The sequence below is a fragment of the Cibotium barometz genome, chromosome 31 (genome assembly GCF_041138505.1).
Source record: "Cibotium barometz isolate CiBa-2024 chromosome 31, ASM4113850v1, whole genome shotgun sequence".
Lineage (NCBI taxonomy): Eukaryota > Viridiplantae > Streptophyta > Polypodiopsida > Cyatheales > Cibotiaceae > Cibotium > Cibotium barometz.
Window position 1 is genome coordinate 21982807 of NC_141076.1, and position 23818 is coordinate 22006624.

Sequence of the window (23818 nt, forward strand, 5' to 3'; positions counted from 1 at the left end):
TGGCCCCAAAATAGCATAAGGGCCACATTTTTCTTTAATGAAGGGCTTTATAATGATTTTTAAAGGTTTTTGAAACCTTTTAAGTTAAAATCTTTTTGCCCCCTTCACACTTGGGGTTGTCCACACATGGGCTTCCTTTTTCACTCCAACCTGATGCCATTCACACTGTCCACCATGTCCTCGTGCACACCTGCATATTGTCCAGAGTGTGACACATCCAGTGCTTCTGCATCACAACACAGACTCCCAAACTGTCTCTCGAAAGAGAACTCGTATCACAGCACAGCATACCATACAGTCGACACACTTGTACCAACCCTCTCTACCTTCCGGGTACTATCCATCTCTGTCATGGATTCCCTGTCCCCTGTCCAATCAGTAGCAAGGCTGTACAAAACATGTGTCCATTCCTGTACCTTCTGCCTGCATGTGACCTATCTCCTAGAGAAACCCAAAAACATGTTTCTTCGAGAAACCTACGACCTGTTTCCACATGAAACCCTTAGGCCTGTTTCCCTTTGAAACTTCTGTCCTGTTTCCATACAGAACCATTCATGGCACCATTCAACAACAGTGCCAACAACAGCATACATCTAGCTACATGTTCCCTCATGAAACATCTGGCAACATAGAGATGCCCATGACTGTAGGTCCCTCTGTTCCTTTCTAGCAGGAAGAAAACAATCTGCTCCATGAGCACGCAGCCATGCGAGCTTGCATCACTCCCATGCCAAGAAACATAACCAAAAGTGACTTGTACTTGCAGCCGGAAACCCAAGTACATAGCTGAATTTGCAGCCAAGCAAAAACAGCCCATAAACTGTCCCAAAACAGTCCCGAACCCAAAGAAAGAGAAGCTGAAAGTTCCATCAGTTGAACGCCATTGACATGATGTCTATGTTCATGAAAAACCAGCCCCTCCTTTCTGCAAAAAAACACGGCGTCCTCCAAAAAGCACACACCTGGCTGCCTGTGTGTCTAGAGAAACCAACCGGTAAGCGACTCTTGTGCAAAAGAGCATGAGTTTCAGCCCTCTGCGCCTGCAGTCCAGCCCCTTGTGCGTGGAGAAAAACATGCGCTGCTCTGTCCAGCGCTGCCTGCAGCCACCTGTTTGCCAAGAGAGAGAGAGAGAGAAAGGAGGCCTGTGTCTTTGTCCTGTAGCGCAGCACAGCAGCCAGCCTTCACTCTCCAAAAAGCATGCATAAGGAGGTATTAAGCTGCGCATGTACACTCTGCAGTCCATCCACGTGGAGTCCATGCCGACAGTCTCTGCGCCAGCTCTATCTGCCTCCAGCAGCCCTGTAACTGCCTGCGCAGCTTTTCACCAGGAAGGGGGAGAGACCCACGCTCTGTTCAGTGACCAGTCCCTGCCCGACTGTCTTCTCCTCCACGCAGCCGACTTGTACCTGCAGTCCAGCCCCTGTGCAGTCCAACCACGTGGAGTTCAGGCTATCAGATGACAGAGAAAGACCTAAAAGCTCTCTCCTTCAAAAATCCAGCAGGCGCCTCCCAAAAAGCACATGCATCTGGAACTGCAGCTCGACTCCCTCTAAGAAAAGCATAAGGCCACGATTATCCCCTAAAAGGGGTTCTTTTATTTTTAAAGGCTTTTTAAACCTTTGTCCCCTCCAAAACCCTTTTGTCCCTATGAGTTATGAGAGAAGACTTTAATCACTTGGCCCCCTTCACACTTGGGGTTGTCCACACATGGGTTTACTTTTTGACTCCAACCTGATGCCATTCACACTGTCCACCATGTCCCCGTGCACACCTGCATATTGTCCAGAGAAAAACACAGGGTCGTGACAGCACGGAGCTTGCAGCTTGGGAGCGATTTTGCATGACACTGCAGATCACTGATGCATGGCAGCATGAGGCACCTGGCTTATCTACAGTGGTCTTTCGGCGGCCTGTGTCCGATGCGGCCACCCTTTGGAGACACAGAGACACTGCCTATGGGACTGTCCACAGGCGCAACAGATTTGGTTGAGGATGCTGCGCATTTTGGCCCCCCTCTCTCCAGAGGGGATGTATACGTGGGGTGCCGCTGCTTGGTTGACATCGTCAGGGCGTGCTCTGGGATACGAGACGGAGCAGGACAGCCAGGCCATCAGATTCATTAGGGGCCAGCCTCGCCTTGTTCCTTCACCGGATTTCTCGTCCGCCGTCTGGACACAGGAGAGGGATTTACGATGGGAGCTCCTCAGCAGCCTCACCATCTGGTTCACCTGGAGAGCTCGATGTTTCAGGGCCTTTGAGGGGAGATTGGAGCCACTAGCAAAGACTGTTCGGGGGATTTGGCAAGAGCTGATCCACACCTTGCGCGGACAGTATGACCGCATCCGGGACGACTCGGATGCAGCGATCTTGCGGCGCCAGGCCTTCCACACCACTTGGCGCAGCGGCCCCTTCTATACACTACACGTGGGAACCCCTTGCTGGCATTACAGGCCACCTGTTTGGCTTTCCCCCCCTCCTATTGTATGATATAGCTCTCAGTTATTTGTATTGATCTTTGTACCTTTTTTGCACCTAGGGAGAGTCTCCCTAGCTGCCTTGATTGGATCTCTGCTATGCCTTCTTATGAGCAGGAGGGTTTTTTGTAGCCCAGTGGGCGTTTTTTTTAAACTAATGAAAGGATCTTTTCTCGGAATAAAAAAAGGCTAGAGAAGGAGAAGAAGAAAGAGTCAGGCATGGCTAAATTTTTTCGTAAGTGTTGAAAAGGAGGAGTTACCAAACTATGTACAAAATGATTGGGCATTCATCGTGCACTGCACTTATGATCCTTTGTCCATGACGTATGCATGTCAATGAAAGATCAGCATGTTTGGTACTTTGATAGTGGTGCTAGTAAGCACATTACTTCTCAGTGTAATTTATTTTTATCACTTGAGTTTGCTTCTCAAGGAGGAACAATCACATGTGCAAACAATTCCTCGTATCTAGTAAAAGAAGTTGTTAAGGTTGTTCTCACTGTTGCAAATGGTGGGACGATCACTCTCTCAGAAGTCTTGTTTGTGCCAAGCATCAAAAAGACCTTGTGTTAGTCTTGTTTGTGCCAAGCATCGAAAAGACCTTGTGTTAGTCTCTAACATTGTTAACGAAGGCCTAGTGGTCAGATTTGTTGATGATAGGTGTATAGTTCATGACTGGAGTGATGGAGACATCACTGTGGTATCTGGTACTCTAAGCCATGGGCTTCACAGGTTGGACAGGTATGAGAGATTGGCACATGATGCTTGTTCAGTTACTGCCACTTGTGCTATAAGTGACGTGGAGCTATGACATGCCTACTTTGGTCACTTGAATTTTGGTAGTTTGTTGCGTCTTAAAAGACGAGTTACAAAAGCTTGAGGTCCCCATCAAACATGTATGTGAGGAGTGTATTTTGGGCAAGATGCAATGGGCATCATTCTCGAAAGATGGATTAATTAGGGCTGTTCAAAAATTACAGCTTATACATAGTGATGTATGCGGTGCCATGAGGACACCATCGATCATGGGATATTTCTACTTTGTGACTTTTATTAATGACTACTCTAGGTACACTTGAGTGTATTTGTTGAAGGCAAAGTCAGAGGTTTTTACATGCTCTAGACACTTTGCTTCTATGGCTGAAAATGTGTTTGCATGTAAAGTTGGCACCCTTCGTATAGATCGAGGGGGAGAGTATATAGTTTCATGTATATATGGCTGAAAGAGGCATAAAACATCAATGCACAATGCCTTATACACCCCAGCAAAATGGTGTGGTTGAGAGGAAGAACATATCTCTCATGGAGATGGCACGTTGCATGGTTAGGCTAGGATTTGCCTCATGTTTTTTGGTTGGAGGCAGTTATGTGTGCCACTTATGTACTAAACAAATGCCTCATCAAGGCCTTGCATACAATTACTACTTATGAAGCTTGGAATGGCAGTAAGCCCTCTGTTTGGTTGTCTTGTGTATGTTCTTGTGCCTGAGCAACAACACAATAAGCTGGATGATAAGGCGGCAAAATGTATTATGCGTGTTTTTGGTTCTCTTGCCTATGCTCTTGTGCCTGAGCAACAACGCAATAAGCTGGATAATAAGGCGGTAAAATGTATTTTTGTAGAATACAACTCAGAAAGCAAAGGGTAGACTCTACTATGTGGCCACAAAGTGGATTTTGGTGAGTAGAGATGTTGTCTTTGTTGAGAACTCAGTTTATCCCATGCTTTTATGTAAAAAACAGCAAAATGTATGCTCACATGACATCTTTGATACACTCCTACCTTTGTACAATGGCGGATAGCCATATGTGGAGCATGCTAAAAAAGGAGCTACAAATAAGCCCATTCTGGCTGAAAATCAGCTTGAATTTCAGCCCACAGATGAGGCAAATATGGATGATGCAGTGGATGAGGAAAGGGCAGACATACATGCGTCCAAGAGTATGCCGAAATGGTTGGTGCAGACATTGTAGGATAGCAAGTTAGCTACTACTTTACCTAGCAAGACACTTTCATGATGCATCTTTTTCTTTTGTGAATCATGCTATCGTTGCTAGTTTATGCAATGAAGAGGAACCTGTTTTCTTCGAGGAAGCAGAGGAAAATGATCATTGGATGTAGGCCATGCAGGATGAGTACGACTCAATCCTAAAAAATGACACTTGGTATTTAATAGATTTTTCCATATTGTAAAAAGGCCACTGGTACCAAGTGGGCTTATAAGCTAAAGTGTAAAGCTGATGGTAGCGTTGATCGCTAGAAGGCAAGGCTTGTTGCAAAGGGTTATGCATAGATCATGATGAGACCTTTGCATTCACGTCTCGTATGACTACGATAAGGTATATTATTCCATTGGTAGCGCATCATGGTTGGAATGTACATCAGTTGGATATCAACATTGCCTTCTTAAATGATGACTTGCATGAGGAGGTTTATGTATCTTAGCCTCATGGTTTTGTTTAGAAAGGGGCCTGAAGCTAAAGTATGCAGGTTAAGAAAAGCTTTATATGGCCTTAAGCAGGCTTCCAGAGCATGGTATGAGAAGGTAAACACATACTTGGTTGCAAATGGTTTTTGCAACAGTCCAATTGAAAGTACCCTCTATTGAAAGAGGAGTAAATGAGCTGACCAGATCAGTCCGTCAGGGGTGTCCTCTCGCCCCGTTTCTTTCTCTCTTCTTTGCTGAGGCTATGAGCATGTATTTGACGGCAGAGGAGGTTGGTTTGAGAGGACTCCAGCTCCTAGTCAGGGAGGAGGACCTGCTCGATGCTGAGTTTGTTGATGACACGGGCTTATTTTTGCATGGCCAGGAGGCCAATCTTCATCGGGCAGAGCAGTCGCTTATTGGCGCAAGACAGTGGCCTTTTGGATCAGTAGCGCTCCCACTCCGGCATGGAGCCCAGACCCGGGATTTAGATGGATTCCTCCTGGCACAACAATGCGATATTTGGGATGCCAGATTGGACTAGATTTGTCACCTGAGCAGCAGATCGCCCCGCTTCTTCTGAGCATTCGGAAGAAGCTTTTGTATTGGAGTACAGCTCGGCTATCCTTGGCGGGGAGGGTAGTGGTGGCAAATCAGGTGCTTTTAGCGACCATGTGGTATATTACGTCCTGCTGGATCTTCTCGAGCTCTTGCATCAGCCAGGTACAGAGGCTGATGAGGAACTTTCTTTGGTTTGGGCGCGATGGTCAGCCAGCTCGGGCAAAGGTTGCTTGGGCAGTCATTACACTTCTGCTGGCCCAGGGAGGCTTGGGCATTATAGATCCAGTTGATCAGAGTAGAGCCTTATTGGGGAAGCTTATTGTTCGAGGGCTGCTTCCAGGCGTCGAGCCTTGGAAAGAGCTGCTTTTGCAGCGGCTGCAAGTTCGGGCTCCCCCAGCAGGGGGCACTTGGGCACCAGAGATACGATGGATCTTCATAGAGATGAGGAGGACAGGCCTCAGTAGAGGATGGGAGGACAGATTTGCCTTGAGCATCCTGAGAGCTTGGGAGTTGCTGAGACCGGGGCTCTCTCAGAGACCTCCTGCTTGTGTTGAGGAGCGGGCCAGACAGCCGCTCATCTGGAGCCCAGCGGTTCGTACAGAGCAGGTTCATATGTTGGGTTCTCGGCCTCGTCTAGCCTGGGGACCATTGGCGGCAGGCCCAGCACGTAGTTTTGGATATTGGCAGGCCTTCTGCAGCCTCCCAGAGGAGATCCAGGTGGAGAGGCTGAGTCACTTCAGAGGGGGGTTGATTATGAGGGATGACATTCAGGCGGCACTCACAGAGGAGTGGTTCACGCCTCTCGAGCTAGTGGCCCCACGGTGGATGGGAGCCTTTACACAGATGGAGATCCTGATTGCTGTCCGAGCTTGTACTGAGGATGGCAGATGCCTCTACTATGAGATCCAGGATGAGGGCAGACTTCAGAGAGTGGAGGTGGAGTCGCCTTTGGTTGCAGAGTGCATCTTTCAGAGGATACGGGTAGTGGCCGCCGCTTCTCGGAAGTGGCATATTGACCCAGACCCTGCAGATGTGCTCCCTGATTGGCGCATATGGACATATGCAGCGCGCCCCTTGGCCCGGCTCCAGTGGGACCCTGGTGAGTACGAGTGGCATGATCCTTATGCATCCCCTGAGGCCACAGAGATCACCGTCCTGGGAAGATCAAATACAAAATCCATGGCAATGCTCTCCCATGGTATATCTGGAATAGGTAAAGGTTGAAGTAACCTTGGTGTCTTTTGACGGTCATACTTCACCTTCTGACATACGATGCATTGCTTATACATCTAATCATAGACCTTACCAAAATCCTCATCCTGGGCATATTGCTCTTTCATCTCATCAAGCTCATGATGATAAGCAACTGAAATTGCTGAGACCTGTGGCTTGCGTGACAAAGCATCTGCCACAACATTCTTTTTGCCTTCCACATGTACAATCTGAAAGTAGAACATAGACAAAAAGTTGGTCCATCTCATATGCTTCTCAGAAAGTTTAGTTTGCGTGAGGAAATAACGCAAGGTCCGATGATTTGTCTACATAGTGAAATCAGCCCCAAAAGCAAATAGTGTTTCCATGTAGAAAGAGCATGAATTACAGCCAACATCTCTTTCTTATAAACTTGTAAATGCTTCTCGGCATTCTATAATATACGACTCTCATAGGCTATCACATGTCCTTCCTGCATGAGAATTGCCCCATTGCTATTTCCACATGCATCACACTGGACAACAAAAGCCTTTTGGAGATCCGGTAATACCAATACGGGATTTGAAGTAAGCTTTTCTTTAAGCTTTTTAAAGGCTGCAATATTCCGATCAGCCCATTGAAACGGAGTTCCCTTCTTTGTTAAAGCATGAAGGGGCGAAGCAATCTTAGCAAAATATCGCATGTACCGCCTATAATAGGAACACAAGCCCCAAAAGTTGCGTATATCATGCATGGTCCTCAAATCTGGCCAATTGAGAATTGCTTCCACTTTCGAAGGATCCATACGGACTGAATGGGAGAATTAGGGTTAGGTTTTCATGTGGGAGACGTACACAGAGAAGAAGGGAGAGAGAGAGAGAGAATTGTGGGGATAAGTCAACTCATGGGAATGAGTGTGTGACTCCCCTATCACACATGTATATTGCACTAGTACACATAGTGCACTTAGTACATTAAAAGTACTAAGTGTACTATGTACTATAACTTATGGGCTTGTACACACTACAAGGGTGGGCATAATGCCTTTACCCCAACAACCTCCCACTTAAAGGCAAAGTGCCCTTAAGTAAAGGAAAAGAAAAAAAAATCAGCATGTACATGATAATATACAAGGCCATATCAAGGCTGAAACTGGCCTCATCCAATGCCCATCAAGTGTCTGCAATGAGCAAACCGCTCCGGAGGCCAACTCTTTGTCAACAGATCAGCCGGGTTGTCATCCGTATGAATCTTAACAAGCTGAATTTGCTTGTTCTCTATCACCTCTCTGATGAAGTGATACTTCACATCCACATGCTTCGTCTTTGCATGAAAGACAGGGTTCTTTGCCAACTGGATGGCACTCTGACTGTCACAATGCAACAATGGAATATCCCCTGTATAACCCAAATCAACCACTAACCGAGATAGCCATAATGCCTCCTTGCAAGCCTCTGTGGCTGCAATATACTCGGTCTCTGTAGTAGATAAGGCTGTGCACTTCTGCATCCTGGATATCCATGACACAGCACCTCCTGTGAATGTAAACACATAACCGGTAGTAGACTTCCGGTTATCTTGATGACCGGCATAATCCGAATCCGTGTAACCATGCACTAATGCATCCTGTTTGCCAAAGCAAATGCACATATCCTGTGTGCCCTTCAGGTATCTCATGACACCTTTCACTGCTTCCCAATGCTTCTTGCCAGGGTTGGCCATGTATCTAGAAACCACTCCCACTGCAAATGCAATGTCCAGCCTAGTAGCAACCATGGCATACATGAGACTGCCACAAGCTGAAGCATACGGAATCTTGGCCATATCAGCCCTGCCACTATCTGACTGTGGGCTATCCATAGCACTGAGTTTCACATATGGAGGTAAAGGAGTACTGGTCTTCTCCCCCCCGTCCATATTGAACCTCTGCAAAACTTTGCCAATGTATTCCTTCTGAGACAAATACAACACACGCTGATTTCTGTCCCGAAGTATCCGCATACCCAAAATGTGATTTGCATCACCCAAATCCTTCATATCAAAGGTCTGATGCAGCCTCTTCTTCAAGGCATCCATCTCTTTACGAGATTTCTCGGCAATCAACATATCATCAACATACAAGATGAGGATCAATAGACTGCCATCCAAAGCTTTCTTGGTGTATAAGCAGTGATCTATGTCACTTCTCCTGAAATTCTGGGATTTCATGAATGTATCAAATTTATGATACCATTCCCTTGGTGCCTGTTTGAGCCCATAAAGACTCTTTTTCAGCTTGCATACAAGCTTCTCCTTTCCATTCACTGCATAACCCTCTGGCTGTTGCATATATATCTCCTCATGGAGATCACCGTGAAGAAAAGCAGTCTTCACATCCATCTGAATCAAATCTAGATCATCATGTGCAACCAAAGCTAACACAGCTCTAGGTGTGGTCATTTTGACCACTGGAGAGAAGATCTCATCAAAGTCCACACCATATTCCTGCTTGAAGCCCTTAGCCACTAACCTGGCTTTGTACCTTGGCTTTGCATCAGGTGCAACTTTGAGCCTGTAAACCCACTTGCATGGCAAAACCTTCTTGCCTGTAGGCAAATGCACCAACTTCCATGTTCCATTTTTGTGCAGAGAATCCATCTCTGACTTCATAGCACGCTCCCAAAGAGCCTTGTCTGCCCTCTGTAAAGCCTCCTTATAACATGAGGGCTCCCCACAGTCAGTGAGCATCAAGTAGTCAACCCTTGGAACAAACCTGTCAGGGGCTCTGGAGGGTCTTGTGGACCTCCGTACCCAATGACCATCATTTGCAGGTTGCTGTCCAGCCTGCATATCACCTATTGGTGGCTCCTGTTCCATGCCATAAGGCTGAAATATCATGCCCGGTATCTCCTCTAACTGTGGGATATCCATAGGGATATCTTCTGCCATCTCTGGCTGTCCATTTAGACCATTTTCAGCACCATTTAAGGGCTGGTTTTGTTGCTGTAATGGCTGATTTACAGCCCTTGGTTGTTGTCCATGATGTCCATCATCATTAAAGATGACTCTGCCAAGCTCCTGTTGCCTTGCAGGCTCCTTATACATGCATGTTTCATCAAAAATGACATCATTGCTGCGTATAATCTTTCTATTCACTGGATCCCAAAGTCTATACCCCATTTCACCTTTGTCACCATATCCTAGGAATATGCATTTGTGAGACTTAGGATCAAGCTTGGTGCGCATTTCCCTGCGTATGTGCACGTACGCAACGCAACCAAACACTCTCAAGTGCTTGTATGACGGAGGCTTCCCTGTCCATACTTCCTCTGGCACTTTCCCACCAAGCCTCGTGTTAGGTGACCTGTTTATAAGATGAACGGCTGTTATAATAGCTTCAGCCCAAAAACCATGAGGTAATGCAGCATGTGACAACATAGAACGGACCTTCTCCTGAATGGTCGTGTTCATCCTCTCTGCTGTCCCGTTTTGTGGAGGATCATAAGGAGTAGAGAGCTCCCTCTTGATGCCTTTAGCATCACAAAAGTCCTGAAACTGTTTGGACATATACTCTCCACCATTGTTGGAACGCAAAGCCTTCAGTGTTTTGCCAGTTTGATTCTCAACAAGAGCAACAAACTTCTCAAACACTGAGAATGTATCACTCTTCAAACGAAGAGGATAAACCCACACCTTGCGTGTGGCATCATCAATAAATGACACAAAATATTTTGCCCCTCCCAAAGAAAGCTGAGGCATCTCACATACATCTTTATGCACAAGCTCTAAATGAGCATCTTTCTGTCCAAGAGCTTTCTTGTGGGGGCACTGGAGTTGCCTGCCATATATACAATGCTCACAAAACTGAAAACTTGAAGACTTTAGAGAAGGCAAGTAACCAAAACGAGACAATTGCTCCATTCCCTTGACACTCATGTGTCCCAACCGGCTATGCCACATAGAGATTTCCGGCAGCTCGGTTGCATTTACATTAGCATGGTGACAAACACCTGCATGCATGAAGTAAAGAGTGTCCACCTTAGAGCCTCTGGCAACAACCCGTGAGCCCTTACTAATCTTCCACTTTCCACGACCAAATGTGGTAACATAATCAGCATCATCAAGCTGTCCAGTAGAAAGCATGTTCTTCTTGATCTCAGGCACGTGCCTGACATCATGGAGCATAAGTTGTGAGCCATCCGAAAACACAAGCCTCACATCACCTCTGCCAAGAATCTTGCATGCATGGTTGTCACCCAAATAAACTACTCCTTCATTGCCAGCAGTATACCTGACAAACAAGTCTCTGCAACCTGTGACATGAAAGGAGGCATCTGAATCAATGATCCATGAGTGCATACCATGACCATCTCCTGTAAGAAGTGAATGGGCATCAAGCGAAGACGTGAATAGGACCTCATCCTCACTGTCATCTGCATGTGACACATTGACTTCTTCAATCTTGACTCCACTTTTGCCCTTTGGCTTTACATCTTTGGCTTCATCTTTGTCTTTGTCTTTGCCTTTTGCCTTTTCCTTTTGATCATTCTTCCATTTGTAGCATTGCTTTTTGATATGTTCCTTCTTGCCACAATAATGGCATTCCAAGTCCTTTTTGGAGCGGGACTTGCTCCTTCCCCGTTCTTGGCTTTTACCCCTTTGCTGGGATCTCCCACGTGCATTCATTGCATTGGACTTTCCAACAGAATTGTTCTTCCTGTTCATCTCTTCTTGAAGAAGAGCACCCTCCACATCTGCATATGACAGCATAGCATTCGAATTGCTAGTGGCTGTCCTGAATGTGTCCCAACTCTCTGGCAAAGTGCATAAGAGAAAAGTGGCTTTGAACTCATCGTCCATTGCCAATCTTTTGATTAATGACCTGGCTGACAATACCATTAAACTCATTTAGATGGGCTGTCATAGACGCCCCTTCCTTCATTTGAAGACCTATGAGTTTCTTCAACCAATACACTTTGCTTGAGGCACTTTGCTGGGCATACAAGTCCTGCAATCTTTGCCACATTCCCCAAGCTGTCTTCTCTTCACGAATGCTGAAAAGTAAAGAGTCTGACACAGATAACATGATAGTAGATCTTGCCAGCTCATCCATATCTTCCCACTCTTCAGCAGTAAGAGAAGCGGGCATTACACCCCTTTCTTTGATAGGCTTGTGCTGCTTCTTCTGGAGCAACACATTATAGCACTGGGTTTGCCAAATATCATAGTTATGTGAGCCTTCAAGCTTCTTGATGTGAAGCAATGAAGAGCTCTCACCTGTGGTTGCCATAGTAATATGCAACCTGTCAATGCCTGACTCCCTGCAAAATGTGCAAACACTGCACCAAAAGCACACAAAGTGCTCACAGTTGTTCTCCCAAAGTTTATCTCCCACTGCGGAAGCACAAATGCAACTCTACTCCCACTGTATGTGATAAAATCACCAAAATCTGGTTGCTGCAGATTTAGGACAGCACCTTAAATGTGCTCTGTTCCCCTTCCAAAGTACTGTACAACAGTACCAAGTGCTCACCAATGATGTACCAAATCTGTACCGGCAAGTACAGCAGCTGAAAATGAACCTTTTCTTCACTCAAATCAATGTACAGCCATGCCAAAACTTGCACAAAGTTGTACCAAATCTGCACCAGCAAGTACAGTAGCAATAAATGCTCTCCTGGCTGTCCAAATGAGTGAAAATCAGACTTTTACAGTCCCGACCACTGCATACAACAGTCCCGAACAGAAATTGGGCAAAAGCCCCTTGACTGCAAGCTGATTTCTGAGGATTCAAGGCATAAAAGTCTTGCTTGCTGCTTTGCCAAGCTCAACAAGCATAAAATCTTGAAAAGCCCCTTGATTTAAGATCGATTTCTGATCATACGTGGTACATTAACGCACATGAAGGCATCCAGAGTCTTCACAATGCTTCCCCCTGGCCACATATACATCCAGTACATAAAAGCCCCTTGATTTACAGGCACATTGAGTGCTTGACAGGCATCAGCACATTGCCCAAAGCATCAAATGCGAGTGCCTGCATGCAAATCAACCCAATCGGCACAAAAGCCCTTTGATTTGCACTGCAATTTCCTGCAATTTTGGCCTGAATGTGAGATTGCTCACATCATACAGCATGTATGAATGCCCAATTGCACAATTACATCAAAAGCCCCAAATTTTAACGGCCAATGTCCTGCCAATTGACCCAGAATGTGACGAATGTCACCAATTTTGCCAATTGTGCTCAAATTTGAGCCATTGCAACCTGTACCTGCTCAATTGATGATAATTGACAAGGAAAATCCCAAAATTGAAGGCAAATACCTCTTAATTTTTTGATTTTCTACAATTTGCAGGCTGAATTTGTTTGTGTTGATGCTGTTGCAGAAAAGGGGAGGGGGGGGGGGGTGCTTCTTGCTGATGTTGCTGAATCGGATGCTGCTGCTGCTCGTTGCTGTGCGTGTGTTGATGCTGATGCGCCTGCTGAAGGGGTGCTTTTACGTGTTCGCCCACGTGCAGCGTTTGTGCCGCCGCCTTCGCCTAGTGGTGGCGGGTTGTGCTCGCCCAGCGATAACACTCACTGCGACCCACGCCTCAACGCCACCCAGTCGCTCGAGCTCGCCTTCACGGGGACACGCTTCACGGGGACACGTAACCTTTATTACGCCTTGGCCAGCGCTACACGCTTCCCTACGATGTCCACTTGCCGTGCGCTATTGTGCGCTAAGGCTGCCGTCGACTTTCTGCTCTTTCCGCCCACCTGCCTGCGACCTTCTACAGTCGACGTGTTGACACCAGCGTCATCATCACCAGCGTAGAGAGTCGTGCAGCAAAGCAGCTGCTGGAGAGTCGACTTACACACTGAATCGATTACAGATGCTGATAGAAGAAGAAACCCCTACGAGCCAGTGATTCATGAGCGAGTGGGCTAATGGCAAAGCTCCACGAAGAAGCCAACAATGCAGCACTTGAGAACAAAACCCTAAAACCAGGGCTCTGATACCAGTTGAATGGGAGAATTAGGGTTAGGTTTTCATGTGGGAGACATACACAGAGAAGAAGGGAGAGAGAGAGAGAGAGTTGTGGGGATAAGTCAACTCATGGGAATGAGTGTGTGACTCCCCTATCACACATGTATATTGCATAGTGCACTTAGTACATTAAAAGCACTAAGTGTACTATATACTATAACTTATGGGCTTGTACACACTACAAGGGTGGGCATAGTGCCTTTACCCCAACACGGACCCCATCTTTAGACACGTTATGTCCCAAGAAGTGTATCTCTTCCAAGAAGAACTCACTCTTCTTGCCATTTATGACCAACCTATGCTTCCGGAGTTCTTCAAACACAGTGGCCAAATGTTACCTATGCTCCTCCTCTGAGCGTGAATGCACAATCATATCATCAAAGAATAGTGCCCACAAACGCTTTATGAGGCCGGAAAATCCTATCCATCATCCTATTAAAGGTGGCAGGAGCATTTGTCAAGCCAAAGGGCATGACCAAGAACTCATATAGTCCAAAGGTGGTCCGAAATGCTGTCTTATGCACATCCTCGGATCTAATGCGTATCTGATGATACCTGCTTTTCAAGTCTATCCGACTAAAGACTGTGGAGTCCTGTAAGCGGTCCAATATGTCATCGATCCTCGGAATAGGGAATTGATTCTTGGTGGTGTTCTTGTTTAGCGCCTTGTAGTCAATACACATGCGCCAAGAACCATCATTCTTTTGCACTAAGAGCACATGTGAGCAAAAAGGTGATGAGCTAGGCTGAATCAACCCCTTTTTCAACAACTCCTGTACCTGGCTCATAATTTTCTCTTGTTGGCTGCACTAACACGGTACGACGGTCTATTTGGTGGGATACTCCCCGGAATAAGATCAATAGCATGGTCTTCTGGCCTTTCCGGAGGAAGTTCTCTTGGCAATGACTTGAAAAAACAATCCTGGTACTCACGTAGGAAATCAGTCTTGTCTTTATCTAACATAGACAAATTAGATTTAGACTCATCATCTTTTGCATCCTTTACAAAAACCAAGTACGCGGAAAGATGCTTTCTTATTACTGATGAAATGGCCGAAGCCGATACAATAGGAACAGATTCCCCTTTAAGCTTTACATCCAAAATATGCGCTTTCTCTCTATGAGTCAAAGTAATCTTCCTGTTGTACGTATCCACCACCGCATGTATTCTATGACACCATGGCATACCCAACAAAACATCACACCCATCAAGTGGCATGATATAGAACTCCTCACTGTCCACATAACCCTGCACATGAAGCCTCAACTTTCCAATAATAGGGGTAATGGGTTCTGCATACCCAAGACAAGGCATATTAGCCTCATACAAAGGTCCCATCTCCTCTGCACATATCCCTAATCTGCCAACCAAATCTGGTGAGATAAAGTTGGCTCTAGCACCTGTGTCAAAGAAAATCAAAGCATTCTGATCTCTAACTTTGCCCCATGCCCTGCACAACTCAGTCTCCTCACCACCTGGCTGTTCCCCAACAAGATTAGGAACTAACCCTGCAGAAGGCTTTGCTTTCTTAGACTTGGGCTTTCCTTTAGTGTCAGAGTCCTTTTGGGACTTACGCTTGGGACAATTGAATGACATATGTCCCTCCTCAGTACAGAAAAAGCATTTCTTAGCATCCATGAAAGCCTGTCTCTTCTCAGGAGTTCTATTGGGCATTGGTAACTTCTTATACTACTTCTCTGTAGGCACTGTTGCATCATGTGAAGCATGCCTTGACTTTTCAGTTTTCTTACTTGTGCTTTTGCTGCCCTTAAATCCATATGAAACTCGAGTGAGGAACGCATTTGCCGTCATGGCATTCTCTATCATCTGCGACATATTTGTTACTTGAGTCTTCATGCAATAGTCACGCACTTCCTTGGGCAACCCACAACAATACTTCTCAACTTGCTCAGACAATGGCATTGCACGATAAGAAGTAACTGGGAGTAAAGCTTCCCAAAACTTCTTGTTGTAATCCTCAAGATTCTCACATTTCGATGCATCCAACTTGTGCCATGTTGTCATTACATCCACCTCAAATGTAGATGTGAGCCATACGGAAGAGAACACCTGTTTAAACTGTACCCAAGTAGATGGTGCTATGCCCTGCAAAAGAAGAGTGGACCACCTCTGCAATGCATTGCCCTTGAGAAAAGTCGCAACTTTTCTCTTTTTCGAGGATTCCGTGTAATTTCCACTAGAAAAAGCAGCATCAAACTGCTATAAAAAGGTAAGTGCCTTGAGCTTGTCTTTGGCCCCACTGAATGTGTCAAATTTTACTACAGCTCCCCCTTCCTTATAATCCTTCTCCTTACCCATAGGTGTTGGATTATCGTAAGGAAGTGGCGTCACAAGATTGCTACCCCCTGCATTAATGCTCATCATAGGGTCAACATTGCTAGTTTCCACACCTTGTATACCATGCATTCCTGCTGATCCTCCCATGTTTCCAAACATACCACCATGCATACCTGGCTTCATGTCCCCATACATGTTTCCTTGCATTCCGGGCTGCATGTCCCCATACATATTTCCTTGCATTCCGGACTGCATACCACCATACATATTACCTTGCATACCAGGCTGAAAATTAGCTCCAAAATTCCCTTGCATTCCCATGCCTCCCTGAGGGTAACCCCCAGTCATAGATTGGAACACAGAACCACCGCCAAAATAGCCTGGATGCATAGACTGCTGCGGAATAGGTGGTTGTCCGAAAAAGGAACTCTACTTGTGGGAAGGCACCACTATTGCCCTGAGGTGGGTTCCCAGAACGCACTTTCTTCTTCTTCTTCTTCTTAGGCTCAAAAGGGGATCTCATAAATTCAGAAAACTTCTCACTTTGCATGAGCTGCATAAACACATCCATTGCCCCTGCCAAACGAGCTTTAAACTGGGCATCATCTTCCTCTTTACTTGGCATGTCTTCTGGCTGCGTTACATCCTCATATCATGCATCTTCTGCAGCCTGTTCTCCTGTAAGTACATCCTCAGATTCAGTCCTCTCAGGAGTGGTCTCTTGCTCTTCCTCATCATCATAAAAATAGTCATCTTCAGAGTTTGACATCTTGCTGAAATTTTCAGCAATGGCTTTCCTCCAGACAACCACGAGCTCATCTTGCTGAAATTTTCAGCAATGGCATAGAGGTTACACAGCTTTGTGTCCCAAGAACACTACACTGTTATCTCCTCTACCTGCCAAGTCAGTGCATCCATGAGGTCTTGAATATGCATCTGATTGAGCCATGCACATAGCCACAAACTCAGCCATGAAAACAGTCCACAAACTCTTCCAAATCAGCCCACAATGTTGTCCTGTTTCCACCCTCTGAACTGCCAAACCCTTCCTCTCACAAAGGGCCAGAGAGAACCACTCTGGAACAGTCACGAGCCAGTGAAAAGATAGACTCCATAAGACACCTCCTGCAGTCCCACTTGCTCACAAAGAGAGAGAAACTTACAGTCTTTATGTCGCTTTTCACAAGAGAGAAAAGACGCGAGGAAAAGCCCCGTACTGTCCTGCCCTCTTGTCTTGCAGCCGGGAGAGAGAGAGCCTGTGAGAGAACCTGTTGTCCAGTCTTGTATTCCCCTCTTACAGTCCACACTTCTCAGCTGACAATCAGCTTCTTGCCAAAAGCAAAGGAGAGAGAATAAGAAGAACCTGTAGGCGCCTGTATGCTCTGCAGCCAGCAGCCAACCAGTTCTCCAAGAGCTAGCTAGAGAGAGAGAGAGAGAGAGAGAGAGAGAGAGAGAGAGAGAGAGAGTGAGGAGGCCCGTGTCTCTGTTCTGTAGCACAGCACAGCACAGCAGCCAACCTGTGTAATGTCCCCCATGAAACCAGCCCGGTCTGCGCCTGAATCCTCTGTAGTACAGCAGCCAGCCAGAGAAGCGCAGCCCGCCCACAGCTTTCTTCCACAACAAGGAGTGTAGCCAGATGTGCAGACGCCTGTAGCTGTTTTTCTCAGACCTGAAATCAACGCTGCCTGCCTACAGTCCCTCCAAAAGCAAGAGATAGAGAGAGAGGCGTGTGCTCCAAAAATAGAGTACCCCCCTCCCCCCCCCCATAAATGACCTAGGGGCCACTTAAGGTTTTAAAACCTATCTAGAGGCCACCCAAGATTATAAAACCTTCCCAAAGGTTATAGAGTACCCCCCTCCCCCCCCCCCATAAATGACCTAGGGGCCACTTAAGGTTTTAAAACCTATCTAGAGGCCACCCAAAGGTTATAAAACCTTTTAAGTTTTAATTCTTTTGTCCCCTTCACACTTGGGGTTGTCCACACATGTTTCCTTTTTGTTCGGGCACCCAAGTATGAACAATTAAATATATAACTTACTCACTGACTACCATGCTCACACTTACGCTACACCAATTTCACAGGGTCATGACAGTAGGGCTGAAGGTTCAAGCGTTGATCCTCCTAGTGTTGAAGGACTGAAACGCTTGCTCCAATGATCATGAAGGATATGATGGAATGCTAGCTATGCTATTTATATGCACTTGGTTGTTGGTCGGCTGGCAATGAAGCTGGCTGACTGTAGCAATAAATTGCTACACGACTTGCTTATGTGCAATAATGGTAATAATGCTGAAATATTATGGAAAAAATGCCAGATAAAAATGCTAATAAATATGATAAAATGCTGAATAATATTCTGATGCTTCTGCCATGATGTATATGCATATGTTGTGAATGCTATGCAAATGCAGAATGCTTTATAATGCAAACCCTAAGGTTTCTATTGACTCTATATGCATGAATGATTCTCTCCAAGTGGGTTAAGGGACTCGACTGATTGACTGACACTCTAAGGCTAAGGAATGACCTACGCAGCTTGTGCCTGACATATCCTGGACTGAGGATTACAGTGGGGTCACAACGTATGACAAATTCATATCCTAAAAGGGTTCTACTGCTGTACAATGATGCACTAATGATAAGCCATCTTGTCACCATGCACTACAGTGCAGAGTGCGCATGTGACACATGAAGAGACGGCAAGTATCCATAACTGTGACAACCCTTATTCTAACCCTCTATCAGCCCTTCTCCTCTCTCTCTCTCTCTCTCTCTCCCTCCCCCCCCCCCCGCCTGCCCGGTGCTCTATTCAGCTCGCCTCCCCTTGTCCTCTTTCGGGCTTCCCTCGCCCCCGCGTCCCCTAGTCTCTAGATCGTGCCTCCTGCCTCTCGCTATCCCTCTACTCCACCTTCCCTACCTGCACCATAGCCCACGTACTCCTCGAAGCTCCTAGAGAAGAGCAGCTAATAAACAACACATGTCATGTGCACACATGTACATGGCTCATATCCAAGGCTGATCCTTGATGTGGCAACAATTAAACAGATAGTTTAGGGGCTCAAGCGAAGGCCAGACAAGCACAAAAGACAGTCTAGTGGACAAGGACCTTGTCGGCTAGCTTTGAAGTGTGTAGGGAGTAGGTCGGCAGCATATAGCATTTATTGGGGATTTTTTGCTGACCGACCAGCATTCTTGGGCATGTTTGGGTCTATATAAGGCTAAGTCCATCATTCATTTGATTCATCTCACTTCCCTAGGGAGTAGGTCTTAGACTAGGGTTTTGTTTACATGTGAGACACACACACTACTCATCACCTATCTCACAAACATAAATACATTAGTTGTTCCAATTAATTGCTATCTCCACAACAATTAATTCCAATATGAAACATTGATAGACATAAACACAACATGCACTCACCACTTGTTACACTATGATGAGAGTATTATTATACACATAATCTAGCATGGCGTGTATTACCACTTGTTACACTTCAATTAGCATGGCACATTATTTGCATAAATCACTTGTTACCTTTCGATCGTGTTGGTCATGTTCGCTTTTGCCACTCCCGGCTAGTTCAGGTGCGAACCCAGCTTACTCACAGGCATGTTTTCCCTGTGATTGGACACAGGTTTTTTTCCTATGTGAACACACTTACGTGTGTTGGGTATCTTGTCCTAGGCTTTTATGCACTCCTTGTACTTTGTACAACATTATCATGAGTGAGTACTTTTTCCAGCCACACGCTTCTCTCTCTCTCTCTCTCTCTCTCTCTCTCTCTCGTTCACTGCACCATAGTCACAAGGGACGGGGGACGGGGACGGGACAAGGGACGGCCATATGTAGGGAACGGGGGCGGCGGTAGGAACGGCACTTAAAAATTACTTTGTCAGTACCACCCACTCGCCTATACGGGCAAAGCTTGCATGTCCATGGCTGTGCACCACCTCCATGAGGGGATGGGGTGTGATTGACCTCATCCCACCATGTCCATCCCGTCGTCCTTCTACGGGTAGTTGGAACTTGAAGAGCCACTGCCACGAGGAGGATGCCATGGATGATGGATGCCTCCTTGTCACTTGATAGCTTGAGAGAGAGAGAGAGAGAGAGAGAGAGAGAGAGAGAGCGAGAGTGAGTTAGGCGCCCCCCCGTTCCAAGGGTCCGTCCCCTCCGTCCCCTGTGACTATGCACTGCATGCTTGAGCTTCTTGTTGTGTTCGTGTGCAGGTTTGTCCCCAAGCCCACCATTGGTATCAGAGCCTGTTGGTTAGGGTTAGGTTTCCCCTTGCTGCCTTCTACTCCTACAACTTTGGCCTATCGCACAAGAGCCCTTCGAACACACAATCAGCAGTTGCGTGAGAAGTTTCACCTTTAGACTTCAAAGCTAGCCAGTGCTTGCCGTCTGCTATCTCAAAGCTTCTTCGAAGCCAGCCAGCAAGCCAACGACCTGCACCCTGCTGTGCGCTACTGTACCTTCCCATTGCTGTTGCTGTGCGCAGCCACTAACCTGCACCACCTTGTCCACGGTAGCGCTTTGTCATGCACTACCTTGTCCACACCTTCTGCCCGACTCATGTGTGCCCGACTTGTTGAAGCTGTCGACTAAAGCTGCTCTAAAATTGTGCCGATTGCAACCCAACATTCGGAAATTGTGCCGACTGCTACCCATGATTTGGTATTTCTGCAATTTTTTCAAAAACTCAAAAATTGCTAAAAATTAGCAAATCGACTGCATTAATTTTGGGGCTTTTCACCATCGAGCTTGAAATTGCAACATTGGCATTGATTTCATCAGATTTGGTGCGTAACTGCACTAGAAATTTAGAGATTTCGCAGAAATTGACACTTTGCAAGTCTATTATAGACATTTGCAGGCATTTTGGGTGTTACAGGCACATTCACTTGGGGGACATTTCTCTGAACTTTTGGGTGTTACAACATTGGTACGGGTGACAAAAACACATTTGGGGCATTTCCCCTAATTTTTCAAAGGTCTCAGCATTGGGTTGCTTTGCAGATTTTTTACTCTCCAGTTGATGTGGTTTATGTCTATGTATTGAGCAAACACAATGGTATACTTGGGTCATATTGCAGTTGACGCCTTGACTCAGTTACACTACCTGTTTGTACGCATTTGTGACAGCCATGTTTGGGAATACTAGTGATTTGTTTGGTATGCTCTCCATTGAGGATAAGTTGGATGACACCAACTATCCTATGTGGGCATATATGATCTGACAAACCCTGAAGCACTGTAGACACAAGTGAACCATCTGGAATGATTTCATCAATGTTGATAAGCTGCTCTCACAAAACCTTGATGCAGGTAAGGAACTTGTCCATTGAATCACCCTCATTCATATGCTCAGACTCAATCTTCTTGCAAAGATAGGCAACACGATCCTCATTGCAAACCTGATACAAAGAAGCAAGTACATCCCATGCACCCTTAGCAAAAGTGTATGAACGAATGTGCGGTATGACATGCCTTTTGCATGAAAGGGCAATCAAAGCATGTGCCTGAGCATCCTTGGCATTCCCATCTTAGTTATTCTAGAGTGGGTGGCAAAGGTGCAGAAGATGTAGCACCACCTAAAGATACATCATCACCTGCATCAATAGTGCCTGAAGCACTTGTGCTCGTGCAAGAGCAATAGGCCTGACATCAGCCCCTAATACATAGACCCATAAATTCTTTGCGACTAGTACATCCTATCAGGGTTTTGCTACTACTCTTCGTCTACTTATCAAGGGTAATCCAAACTGGTATACCTTTGATGAGTTGGTGGCTCTCTTATTGCAGGAAGAGCAGTCTTGTTCTAACAGGACTAGATTGCTTCAAGCTACCCTTCGTATGGGTGAGATAGATCTCAGTTATGTTGTGGGGCTAGTAAGCCAATTTATGCAGAGCCCCAAAAAACCTCACTTGGATGCAGTGGGTGCAATCAATGAAGCCCTGTGTTATGAGCTGTCAGAATGTTGTTCATGGCCTCCACCACAAACAAAAAGAGGTATAGAGCAAGAAAGCAGTCCTTGCGAACTCACACCCTGATTGAGTACCTAAACTTTGTGGTACTAAGTACTGAATCCAAAACTTCAAGAAACCTGTTCACAACATGTGCCTTTCATCAAGGCCCAGTCCAGTTTGTCATAGGCTTTCTTAAAATCCACCAGTAGTATCCTGAAGCCTTTGTTGTTGCCTTGGCCTCCCAAAATGGAAGAAGTTATCCAGGATTTTCGTAACCTGATTAAATATCCAGAAGCAATGGAAAAGCCTCAAGTTGCCCTTCTCCTATTCTTACCTTGAATGTCTGGTATGGACGACGGTCCTAGGGCACAGATGTGGGAATACCAGGTGCTAGGGGGAATGCCCAAAGGTGAGAAAGGTGGAGGCTTGTAAAAGTACGCATGCAGGAGAGGACAAAGGGCCACATTAGGCAGGAGGCTGTGGGAGCCTCAGCCCCGTGTTCCGCAAATCTGTACAAAAAATCAGTACTAACATCTTACTTTTAAACATATTTAAGGACTGATTTATGACTTCATACTAATGCATGCATTCAGACAAAATGCACCAACATGAAGGAACATCCCTCCCTTGGCTTTCTCCTCCCTTCCCTTCCTTCCCACTGTGCACGTGTGGGCATGCAGTTGTGTGTTAAATTGATAAGGAATCTGGCTTGCCATTTTTTTTTCAGTGCACTATTATTAGGACTACAGAGCTTGCAGCAGCTCAAGAGAGATTTAATGAGGTTCATAAACGGGAAAGAGATGTCAAGGCAGTCTATTCCCCTGCTGTCCTCTTGGAGAGGCTTCAAGGTAACATTTGAATAGCTACCTGAGCAAGTCGAGGTGTTTGATGGACATGCATGTTTGTTTGCTTTGAATTGTACTGATTTTCTCTTCTTTTAGTGTTTTTTGCTCCTTCTTGCTGTATGTATACCTTAACTCGCGTTAATAAACTTTTCTAGATGCTGCATCAAAGGTAGATGATGAATCAGAGATTATCTATCAACAGCTTCTTTCAGGAGAGATCAATGTGAGCGAGTTTTTGCAGAGCTATCGAAAGAAGCGATACCTATACCATAAACACACACTGACTCGGCTCGCAGCAAAAACCTCAATGGTCCTTCCTGGTTGATTGGAAGGGAAGGCTTGTTTTTAGGGGGGTTCTATTGGTCAACTTTTGTGTCCATTAAAGGAGAGGTATTCTATTGTGTACATAGTGTGGCTAAAGGTCTTGTTTGCCGTACAAGGATCATCATGCTATCACGAGGGCCGACATTGTTGAAACTTACGAGTGCTCTTGACCAAAGAGGATATTGCTGGGTGAAAGAATTAGATGGACCATCATTTACGTAAGGCAATCAAGTTAAGTCGAGAAAAATAAGGGGACTGAATTTGCTGTGCTTTGGATGCTTCCCAGGTTGATATTATTCCAATGCAAGGAGTTTGTACTGGATTAATTTGATGTTTGATGTTCTTTAATTTTTTATATAAATGTTTGATGTTCTTTTTTTTGTTTTGCACGTCCTTACATGTCACATTGTTATTTTATTTGTTCGTTTAAAGCTTCTTAAGTAAGGGGGTAGCATAGCAGCAATTCAACCTCCTGCCTTCATAACATGCAGGACATAATAGTATTTCAACTCAATAATATGTTCCGTATAATGTTGAATTGTTTTTCCTTTGGTGTAAGTGCAGAATTCCTCATCAGGATGGGTTTGAGAATGTCATTATTACATTAGAGATGAGGTCTAAATTCTTGAAGGGTTGATGTAGTAAAGTGCCTGCAATTATGATTATGAAGGTCTTGAGTGAGTTTTACTTTTAATAGGTGCTCTAAAGTTAC

The 23818-nt window shown here is 45.6% G+C and overlaps 1 protein-coding gene across 1 annotated transcript in view; it reads left to right on the forward strand.

Moving 5' to 3' along the window:
• LOC147620619 (vacuolar protein-sorting-associated protein 37 homolog 1-like) overlaps positions 1-23484 on the forward strand; it is a 34505-nt gene extending 11021 nt beyond the window's left edge. The window contains exons 6-7 of the mRNA XM_086824865.1: positions 22665-22785; positions 22938-23484. Coding sequence (XP_086680991.1) covers positions 22665-22785; positions 22938-23107 — 291 coding nt within the window. The 3' untranslated portion in view covers positions 23108-23484. The remainder of the gene's footprint in view (positions 1-22664; positions 22786-22937) is intronic.
• The last annotated feature ends 334 nt before the right edge of the window (positions 23485-23818 follow it).